The 11,023-nt window shown below is 33.6% G+C and overlaps 1 protein-coding gene across 3 annotated transcripts; it reads left to right on the top strand.

Annotated features, from left to right (window-relative positions):
- The first annotated feature begins 5,059 nt into the window (after positions 1 to 5,059).
- On the top strand, positions 5,060 to 10,778 carry LOC110708575 (nucleolar complex protein 4 homolog B-like). Of its 3 annotated transcripts, none has more exons than XM_021886747.1 (15): positions 5,060 to 6,078; positions 6,411 to 6,503; positions 6,591 to 6,664; positions 7,103 to 7,164; positions 7,275 to 7,311; positions 7,618 to 7,709; positions 8,019 to 8,110; positions 8,544 to 8,624; positions 8,747 to 8,805; positions 8,913 to 9,087; positions 9,176 to 9,349; positions 9,469 to 9,607; positions 9,764 to 9,821; positions 9,928 to 10,033; positions 10,367 to 10,778. In XM_021886747.1, exons 1-15 carry the CDS (start codon positions 5,908 to 5,910, stop codon positions 10,478 to 10,480), a joined length of 1,527 nt encoding a protein of 508 aa, XP_021742439.1. In that variant the 5' UTR covers positions 5,060 to 5,907; the 3' UTR covers positions 10,481 to 10,778. The 3 variants fall into 3 exon arrangements, with proteins under 3 accessions (XP_021742439.1, XP_021742440.1, XP_021742441.1); XM_021886748.1 differs by having other exon boundaries at positions 9,481 to 9,607; XM_021886749.1 differs by lacking the exons at positions 6,411 to 6,503; positions 6,591 to 6,664 and having other exon boundaries at positions 5,990 to 6,078.
- The last annotated feature ends 245 nt before the right edge of the window (positions 10,779 to 11,023 follow it).

Below are 11,023 nucleotides of genomic sequence, written 5' to 3' on the forward strand. Positions count from 1 at the left end.
TATTAGAACTGTGCTAGGGTTAGCTGCAAGTCTTGATCTTGAATTAGAGCAGCTTGATGTTAAAACTGCCTTTTTACATGGTGACTTGCATGAAGAAATCTACATGGAGCAACCTGAAGGATTTGAGGAAAAGGTGAAAAAAAATCTTGTTTGTAAGTTGAAAAAGAGTCTTTATGGGCTTAAACAGGCACCAAGGCAGTGGTACCATTCGTTTATGACAAGTAATGGTTATAAGCGGACTTCTGCAGATCCTTGTGTGTACTTTAAGAGGTTCCCTGGTGGCAAGTTCATTATCCTTCTTTTTTATGTAGATGATATGCTGATAGTTGGACAAGATTCAGAGATGATTAGCAACTTGAAGAAAAACTTGTCCAAGTCATTTGACATGAAAGACTTGGGTCCTGCAAAGCAAATCTTAGGCATGGAGATTGCTCGTGATAGGAAAGCGGGAATGTTATGGTTATCACAAGAAAAGTATATTGAACGGGTTCTTGAAAGGTTCAATATGAAGCATGCCAAGCCTGTTAGTACACCACTTGCAACACATTTCAAGCTAAGCAAGAAAGCTTGTCCTGCAACAGAGAAGGAGAAAGCAAGTATGTCTTCTATTCCATATTCTTCTGCTGTTGGTTCTTTGATGTATGCCATGGTTTGTACTAGGCCAGATATTGCACATTCTGTTGGATTAGTGAGTAGATACTTATCCAATCCGGGTAAGGCTCATTGGGAAGCAGTGAAGTGGATCTTCAGATACTTGCGAGGCACTTCCAAGTTAAGTTTGTGTTATGGAAGTGGCAAACCTTTACTTGAAGGATATACAGATGCAGAAATGGCAGGTGATCTTGATAATAGAAAGTCTACCTCAGGTTATGTGTTTACTTTTTCAGGGGGAGCCATCTCATGGCAATCCAAGCTACAAAAATGCGTAGCATTATCAACAACTGAGGCAGAGTATATTGCAGCTGTGGAAGCAGGCAAAGAGATGCTATGGCTTAAAAGGTTCCTTCGAGAGTTGGGTTTGAAGCAAGGAGAATATGTAGTGCTTTGTGATAGTCAAAGTGCTATGGATTTGAGTAAGAATGCAATGTACCATTCTCGTACTAAGCATATTGATGTTCGATATCATTGGTTACGAGATGTGATTGAAGAAAGGCTTTTGAAACTGAAGAAAGTCCACACCGACAAGAATGGTGCATATATGTTGACTAAGATGGTTCCCGGAAGCAAGCTTGATGTTTGTAACAAGCTTGTGGGAATGAGCTTCAAGTGATGCTTGAAGCGTGTTGGTCTTCCTCGTGTTGGGCTGGAGGGGGAGATTGTTATGGGTTCAGCCCAATTGGTGGTAAAATGTTTTTTGTATTTGGCTCTTTTTACTTGGTCAATTTTTATTACATTTTTACTAGTTAGTAGTAAGTCCTTTTGGGCTTATTTTTTTTTGGTGGCTTTCTTAGAAAGCTTTGGGGTAAAAAATGTTTGTGAGATTAGGGCAGCAGCCAAGTGAAGTGATGAGAGGATTCATTCACAAAAATTAGAACACACAAAAGAGAGAAATAGAGAGAGTTTCATTCTCGGTTTTTCTGGACAGCCTTTACAGATCTGGCTGTTGCCGGAAATTCAACCGTTGGATCATCCTCAAATTTTGACAGCTTGTTCCTGACATCAAGGGATTCATTTTGGACGGTGGAGATCGTCGTTTGAGCTCTGTTTTGGTCATAATCGTCCTTGGACAGAAGTGCTGTTTTTGGGTGATTTCTACTCCTCTTGTTCTCTATTTTTCATCTCTTGTTGTTTGTTGTTGTTGGTGGGTGTATAAACCTTTTGTAGACTGATTTGGGTTTATTTTACTCTCAATTATCAATAAGAGAAGTTAGGGTGGACTCCTTAACGGTCCCGTGGTTTTTTATCCTTCACATCGAAGGGGTTTTCCACGTAAAAGTCTAGTGTGTTGATTATTATCTTTTCTTCCTAGTATTGTTGGTGCTATTGCTATTTTGCTACTGTATTATTGCTGATATTGTGTGTGGTTATTTAGTTGTGAAATAATTTGGGTTGATTTGTTTGAATTATTGGTTGATTGTCTTGAGTTGGTGATTTTGTGAGAGTCGTAGTGACCTCTTCCGATCCCTACAATATGTACGTACCATGATATGATAAAGAAAAAGATGGCTCCGGCGGATTGAGTATTGCTAGAAGTGTTTCTGTTGCAGCAAGCGCATCGAGTAATAGAACTAGTAATAATAAGGACGGCAAGTAAGAGTATGGCTGCAACGTATCCAAGTATGTTAGCTGGACTGCTAGGGTAGTCGCAACCAAATCCCGTTATAACTATGTCAGACACCTGATAATAACCATCATTATTAAAAAATAATTAATAAGTTACAAAGTTACAATAAGAGTTTGAGCTTAACTCCAAGTCGTTTTTATTTTGTGCTTAATAATTTATTTTTTTCCATATGAATAAAAAGTTAAACACAAACTTTTATATGTGGTTGGTCACACCGTGTAGTCAACCATCGACCAACCATCAAATTTAAATATATGTAAATTTGAATAGTTTACGTATCTTGATTTTGAAAACCAAAAATGTTTTTAATAAAAACCTCATTCTTACAGTCTTACTTGACCAATATCTATTTTTCACTCTTACTACCGTTAAGAAAATAACTCAGTTTTAATCTTTCAAACATAACTTTGTTTTTCACTTTTGATAAACAAACTTATATTTGTGCACCTCTAATCAATAAAAATGCACTAGTTAAAAGTTTTTTTTAAGGTACTTGTTTGCAAAAAAAAAATAAAAAATAAAAAATAAAAAAATTGAGACTTTTATTTGCAAACAAAACGATTATTAATTTCCTTTAATTTAAAGCAACAGTACAATTTGGCATGGAAATTGATATGATATGCAATATCAAAAGCCAATATATAAATTATTAAATTATACTCGTATTACAAAATGGGCAAGATAATCTAATTAAACACAAAATGTACCTTAATCTTAGTGGCCTCAGCAGCAAAACCAAGACCAGCAGCAACGAAACCTAGGATGCCCAAAAGTATGCATACCACAATATTGGCCTCTCCCATGTTGACCTCTCTTATTAGCTTGGTGTTTTTTCCTGATCACCTTAATTGCTTTCTTTATAAACTAAAAAATAACTTGTTTTATATATTATTTTTGATAAAAAATAAGAATGTAGAATAGTCAAAGTCGGTTTTGAGTTGTCTTCATCTATACATAATTACCAAATTCATTCTATATCTCTTTCAATTATTTCAATTTCGCTTTCGACGCTTTGTATATGTTACACAAATTTTTTTAATAATTAGTTGAAGACCAAGTGTAATTATGTTTCAAATAGGTCTTATGTATAACAGGTATGAGGTATCAGTATATGATATGTGTATCACCTGAAATTTTTTTTTTAAAAAAATAATAATAATAATCAAGCATTTATTTACAAAGTTGACTATTATTCGATTCATAAACTCTTATATGTGGCTGATCATATCGTGTGACTAGTCATTATAAGGGTTCCATCGTTAGTGCTATAGGGGTTACTCAGTCAGTTTTATAGGTGTTACTTTATTAATGTAATAGGGGTTATTTGGTGAGTATTATAAGGATTAATTACTCGGTTAGGGGTATAAGAATTACTTTGTTAATTTACAAGCGGTCACAGGGTGTGGCCAAACGTACACAAGATATGCTATGATCCGATTTGGTTAGTCTAAACTTATCTTAATGACTATATAATAAACACCTTGTACCAACTAATTATGCTTATAAAGTTAACTTGTTAATATTTTCTTTCAATAAACAGCATGCCTTGGCATGCCCATCCTTATCTTACTCCCTTTCATGTAGCTTGCATGCAAGTCATTATCATGTAGAATTGTAAGCTAATATATATAATTTCAACAAATGTGGGTTGCGCCTGCACATTGGTTGGCGGTTGCAGCTGGTCATAGGAATGTCCTTTTCTGAACCTTTTAGTTTGGTTTGTTGTTAAGTTTGTTTATTTCTTAGTTCTATTTGTTAAAAAACAAATCATTTTTTTATGCTTATAATATTCCATTAGATTTAATAAATTATTAGATATTAGTAATATGTGGAATAATACACCTTAGTCACAACTGTTCAAGTGCACAATTTTAGTTTAAAAAAATATTCATGCGACCAACTGAATCAACGTTTGAAGATTATTAGTCATACAAACCATTGAAAGTTGAAACATTTTACTTTTTCGTTTATTATGATTTGGCCTGGCCATAGTTGGGTTGAAATACCAACATGATGACTATTCATTATGATTTGGCCTGGCCATAGTTGGGTTGAAATACCAACATAATGACTATTCATAAAGCCCATATTGGCCCATTCCAAGTCATAGTGCACAATAAGTGTTTATTATGATTTGGCCATAGTTGGGTTGAAATACCAACATGATGACTAGTTTAGGTAGTTCAATTCTTGATGGGTGGTATTCATTTTGATTTTTGAATATTAAACACCCCTAAGGTCAATATTGAACACCCCTAAGAGGAAATTCAATAAGAACTTTTAATTAAGAAAGAAATGTGTGATACTGACATTTTTGAGAAATGAGGAAGCAAGAAGGTTAACCAAGTGCGATACTGACAATAGAAATGTGCGATAGTGACAATAGAAGGTGCAAATTTATCAGCGGCAATAAATATTATAACTATCCGATATAATCTAATTTATGAATACAAAAGCCTTTGAAATATAATAAAATTTCATAGAGGTGGTAAGAAATTAAAGAAGATTATAGAATAACCGTTTTTCTTCCCTTAAATTAAAATTTAAAAAATTATTTATTGGACCGACTCGACCCATTTTCAATTGGGGCGGGTCAAGGCTTATAACAAAGCTCCAACCCATGTATACTATATACTAAATAATCACCAAATTGGACACTTGGCACAATTATATGAAAAAAAAATTCCCTCCAAAATACTATTTTATTATTCTTTTTTTTCTAAAAAAAAAATAAAAAATTCTATCCAAAAAATTTGAAATTTTTTTAACATAAAAAAATATTAATGTAGCATACAAGAATTTTAAGGATATATTGTTTCAAAAAAAAAATCAAGGATATATATTAAGGAAAATGTTGAAAATATAAACACTTATTACACTAATTTACGCTTGTCTTTGTCATGAATTCCTAATTTTATACAATTTTCAAGAGTAAATTTAATGATTATATATAGCTCTTAAATTAGGACTACATATAACATTACCCCTTTATTAAATTAACTTTTTTTAAAATTACATAAGACAACATTAAGGACTTGTTCTCATTGAGTGAACTTAGTTGAATTGAACAGAACTGAACTGAATATTTTATAAGAGAAGGAAATTAAAAGCTGAAATGAATTGGATTTCAACGTATGAGAACAGACCCTAATACAAGTAAATATATGTGCATTTGCATAGGCCCAAACGAGTTGAACCTATAACCTATAACTCCATAAGCCCAAAAAAAAAAAAAAAAAAAAAAAACTCCTCTTGCTCCTTACTTCCTCAGTCCTCACGTTCACGTATCACGTATCACGGTATCAGTGTACCAAATGTATTTTTGACGCAGGTCTAAGGCTTTATAATTGTAATCATCAATTCATCATATCAATTTCACAATCTAGGGTTTAATTTAATTTGATTGTTATCATATCAATTTCACAATTTAGGATTCGAAATTCTGAACTATTGTTTCTAATTACTAAGATTATGAATGATCATAACCAGCCAAAAAAGAGAATTATGAGCCTAATTGATAATTGAATCAACTATCCCCAAAATTATACGAGTATGATTTTTCGAGATAATATAATTAATTGAAATTTGGTTGCCAATGTATTGCAGAACCTTTGAAGGTGAAGATGGTACTGAAACGATGCGGCGTAAACAAGAAGAGGAAGGCGGAACCCAATGTCTCACTCGAAGAACTCAGCCACCTTCTAGCATCGTCAACTAAAAACGAAAGTATGAAGAAAGGAAGCATCGAAATCCTGTTAAATTACATCACCCCACAATCCAACCCTGAATTTGTAGTTGAGTTCACAATTCTCATTTTTTATTGATTCTAAACTTATATTTCAATATCAATTTGATGGGGGTGATTGTTGATTTGGAGTGCTTATAAATTTATATACATACACTCGGGTGCACGGTGTACCTAACTAAATCAAAGTTTGTTTTTGTTCTTAGTTTGATGATTAAATAATCAATAATCATCCAAGTGAGTCAAAATTATTGTTAAATGTACCGTGTATTCTGGTGTATATATACAATTTCTCAAAAAAATATTTTTTTTAGGTCAAACATGAACTATGATCACCTCTAGAATTTGTAAATTTTATGACAAAGGCTGTTATGTTTATAGATGGCTGTTTTGGATGAGATAATGGAGTTTGTGAAGCTTAAGAAAAAAGGAGATTTCTATTTTGATCTCTACCAAAGCTTAATTCAAGCTCTAGTAAGTGATAAGAATACAATTGTGCTTTCGAAATGCCCACTAAATTTAGTACCTTTGTTAATGCCATATGATATAATTGACTCTCAGGTTTATTCTCCTTTGGGAGTTGAATTCTTTCTTGATTCTTTAGCATCAAACTACTTCAAGTACATTGATGTACGGTATGAGACCGCCTTTTCCCATGTTTCTTCTTTTGTCACTACTGCTTTATCATTGATTGTAACAACATTTACACTTTGGTTAAATTTTGTATAATTTTCTATTATCCTGTATTGAATTGGCTTTAGACTTTGATTGACTGTAGTTTGGTGGATTGTGTGGGTGAAACTAAAAAGTTGAGCATCTATTTACTTGGTACTAGTACAAGTTTTATGTGTTTGATATGGCTCATATTTGACACGACTATTTTGATGAAAATTTTTCCCGAGTATGTACCAGAAAAGAGTGTCTAAGTGTCTTATCCATGTCCGTGTGTTGAAGATTCTTGATGTGAAATAATGAAGATTCCTAGTAACTTAAAATAGATCTGCCAAGTATTTCTAGTAGTCGATCTTCTTGTGTTTTTCCATGTACTCACTATACAAAACATTTTGCTGCAGCTATTTTACCTTAATGAGTGTGGAGAAGACATGTAATACACTTGACAAAAGGATAATTTCAGGTACTTTTAGTTAATTCTCGTTGTGGTTTACTTTCTTCTTCTGCTTTCCACCATCTTTCGTCTAGAAATCCTTGATACAATTTCCAAGCACCTTTACCTAATTTTTATAGGTAAATGTACGACTGAAGGAGATGGCCTACAAGTAAGGTCGGTTTGTTTTTACTTTTGCTACTCTTGTCAATCGTTTCTCTTCTTTTACTTGGCTCTATAAGGTCATCAATATATACATGTCTTGCCATCTCATTTGCTGACAACTTTGATTAAGTATTGCAGTCTCATTCTCTGTGTATGTTTTGTCGTTGACTGGTTTATAATTCAGTTAACTAATGAAGTGTCTCATATTTTTACTTGTGATCTGTGGAAGATGTTGGTTTGTGACTTGTCACGTGAGGAAGATCTTGGCCTGAAGTTTGCTTTTGGTTCTGACTTTCATTATATTTTGTGTTTGAACAGCCTAGATCACTCAATAAACAAGATCCTCTTCATCCTTTCACACATTCCTCCATTAGGTGACTCAGATACCGACTTTGAAGTGTGGAGCAATGGTCAGTACCTTTGTGAAATGATATCTCTTCTATTTTTTGGATTTATTTTATTTTTAATTCTCTGGATTATTGTCTCTTGATTCTTCAATTTCTTTGTCTTTGCATCGAAATGAAGAGTGTCATTTGCCTATCATATTGGGGACTTATGAGTTGGGGATTTGTGGGCAGTGTCATGCTGTCAACTTTGTCTTCCTGTACTGTTTCGCCTTCTGCCTGTTATATAGAAGTTTTTTATTTCTCGAGTTATTTTTCTTGTCTCTCTTTCTGCTCTTAAATCTAAATATGTTGTCTTTATTCACAACATATCAGGCTTTTGTTCTAAAGAAGGCAATACTCAGGAGAGTCCTAAGTGTAAAGAAAGGAGAGGTGGCCAGGAGGAAAAAGATAAATCTGCTAAAAAGGTTAGTGGTGCTTTGTTTGTTCATGCTTTTATTGGGTATGTTGTGGAGATGATTAAAATTAGGAAGCATGAGAAAATCAAATGTGTGCGAGTGCACCATCTCGTCTGATATCCAAGAATGAGAGGCATAAGCTCTTGTGTGCTTGCATACTGTGCACCAAATTTTTGTGTACCAGACCATGTTAAACCTTCTGTCCACTAATTAATATTCATCACATGCAACATTGGGAATAAAGAGATTTTGAAACTTCAATTTGTACTTATTTATTCTTGCATTTTTAATAAATACATTAATCCCCAGTTTTAATTCACCTTTTCCTGTAACAAGTATTTGCTATGATCTGTAGTGAGCATGACATTCTCCTGTATCATGTTACATTATATGTTGCAGTTTCGTTTCAACTGTTGTATTCTTGTATATTGATGTCTTCCAGAGAGTAAAGCTGAAGCTGAAGTTTACCAAGGCTTGGATGTCATTCCTTAAGTTACCACTTTCGGTTGAGGTCTACAAGGAGGTAAGGCTGCCTGCACTACATGTTTGCTCTGTATTCATAGTTTAGCAGTTGGCATATTGAGCTGTGCTTGTTTGAAGTCTGGACCAATTACCTGAAAATAAATATTTTTTTTAAATGGTCAGGTACTTGTCAAATTGCCTCAGGCTGTCATTCCTTATTTGTCTAAGCCCGAGATGCTATGGTGATTTTATTGTGCAGTCTCTTCTTTCCTATATATTGCTCCATCCTTCATTTTCTGTAAATTCTTTTTCTCTGTATAGTTTTGATTTGTTTTCTGCTGGTTTTCAGTGACTTCTTAACAAGATCCTATGATGTTGGCGGAGTTGTTAGTGTAATGGCTCTAAGTGGAGTCTTTGTTCTCATGACACAGCATGGTATAGAATACCCTGACTTCTATCAGAAGCTATATTCACTTTTAATACCATCTGTATTTATGGCAAAACATCGCGTTAAATTTTTTGAGGTGAGGCTAGGCACTTTTGTGGACTTAATTCTATAACTGCCCTCAGAACAACGTGTTTGACTTTTGTTTTATTGACTTGTATATGTAGCTGTTGGATGTCTGTTTGAAATCCCCACTTCTTCCAGCATATTTGGCTGCTGCTTTTGCAAAGAAGTTGAGCCGACTGTCTCTTGTAGTACCTCCTTCTGGGGCACTGGTTATCATAGCACTGGTCTACAATCTTTTGCACAGACATCCATCAATTAATTTTTTAGTTCATCAGGTAAGGTCTTTATTCTATTGCCTATATTTATGTTTTTGTGAAATGGTCAATATAATGCTCATGCTTGATGAAGTCTTTGTTTGATTAGCTTCTCGACCATTTATTAACTTCTATTTCAGTGTCTGTCACAGGAATCCCATGGAGAAACTTACAGTGCTGATGGTAATGTTGTTGTTGCCTCTGACATTATCGGAGGAAAGCAAGGGTTTGATGTTTTCAATGATGACGAAAGTGATCCTTTAAAATCAAATGCAATGAGTAAGCATCTCCGACCATGTTGTGATCAGAACTTTGGTTACATTAGTGATCCATCTTTGTTTTTTCGGAACAATGTTTATGTTCTTATTCTACATCAATATAGATAGCTTTATGCATATAATTTTATCCATTTAGTAACAATTATACTTGGCACAGGGAGTTCTCTTTGGGAGATTGATACACTTCGCCACCATTATTGTTGTCCTGTTTCGAGGTATATATATGATATTACTACCAATTCAGTATACAAGGTATTTACGTGTATTTAGACATTTAGTTGTCTAATATAACTAATAACTTGTTCTGCTGCTTTTCTGTAGATTTGTTTTGTCACTAGAAAATGATTTGACTGTAAGAGATAAAACTACAGAAATGAAGGTTTCTGACTTCAGTTCTGCTTCATATTCTACAATATTCAAGGAAGAGGTAATATACAGATACTTAAGAGTTTAATTGGTAACTCTTTACTTATTCAAATGTCTCATTTAGAAAATAGAATGCCTTCCTTAAAAATGTTGAAATAAAGATGTGTCTTGTTGATGACTTTGAAAAATTCCTTAAGATGATCTTTTTTGTTTCTCATGTCATACCAAAATTTAGTTCCTAAAGATCTAGAATGCTTACCTTAAGGGCTGGCTGGAATGTGAGGTTGTAAATCGAATTTTTGGCTATAAATATGATATCAGATCATCTTACTTATGAAAGTTTTTTTTTTTTTTTTCATCTCACATGTTGGACTGGTGACTTTTTCAAATGCAGATGAGACGAAGGGTAAAACTAGATCGTCTGGCAAAGACAACACCAACACCAACATCCACATCCTTGTTTTCTGAGTCGGAATTTCCCGGTTGGACTTTCAACTGCGAAGGTTGAAAGTTTTGTAATCGAATCACCGTAGTTTGTGTAAGCTAAATTTTGTCCCAAGGTTGGTAAATTTACGTGGAACTGGTGAAGCTAAGGATGAACTGGAGAGTAGAATAACTTAGTTTTAATTAGTCTTGAATTATATTGACATTGTATATATTGCTACATTTTATCTATTTATTTATTTTTCATTTTATTTCAAAATGTTTTTTACTAGCTGGCCGTTTGTAAAAAGGCCAGCTGCATAGTGCATAGGTCTAATGAGTAGCAACTATATATCATACTTAAAATAAAAATTAAATTTGCTTAGCCAGAAATATTATATTGTATCATGCTTAATTACGGTGGGACATCGGCTGCGGTAGGCACGTTCACTAATTGCGCTGCCATTGCATAGCTTAAGCGAATAAACAAAGCTCAAATAGATCTAACCATCAATTTAGACTGGTCAAACCAAATAATTAATCATTCATAGTTTAGTTAATTTTCTATTGCCAATAGTTTTTTTTTTATCTAATTTTGAAATTTAACTAAACTTTTAAATTTACATAT

This window comes from Chenopodium quinoa, unplaced genomic scaffold (assembly GCF_001683475.1).
Source record: "Chenopodium quinoa cultivar QQ74 unplaced genomic scaffold, ASM168347v1, whole genome shotgun sequence".
Taxonomy (NCBI): domain Eukaryota; kingdom Viridiplantae; phylum Streptophyta; class Magnoliopsida; order Caryophyllales; family Amaranthaceae; genus Chenopodium; species Chenopodium quinoa.

What these genes read in the sequence shown, in the direction of transcription:
- LOC110708575 (XM_021886747.1), top strand. Translation starts at nt 5,908, where the DNA reads ATGGTACTGAAACGATGCGGCGTAAACAAGAAGAGGAAGGCGGAACCC. An exon ending in AAGATAAATCTGCTAAAAAG is followed by an intron (nt 8,111 to 8,543) that starts GTTAGTGGTGCT and finishes GATGTCTTCCAG; the next exon opens with AGAGTAAAGCTGAAGCTGAA. An exon ending in TTTAAAATCAAATGCAATGA is followed by an intron (nt 9,608 to 9,763) that starts GTAAGCATCTCC and finishes TACTTGGCACAG; the next exon opens with GGAGTTCTCTTTGGGAGATT.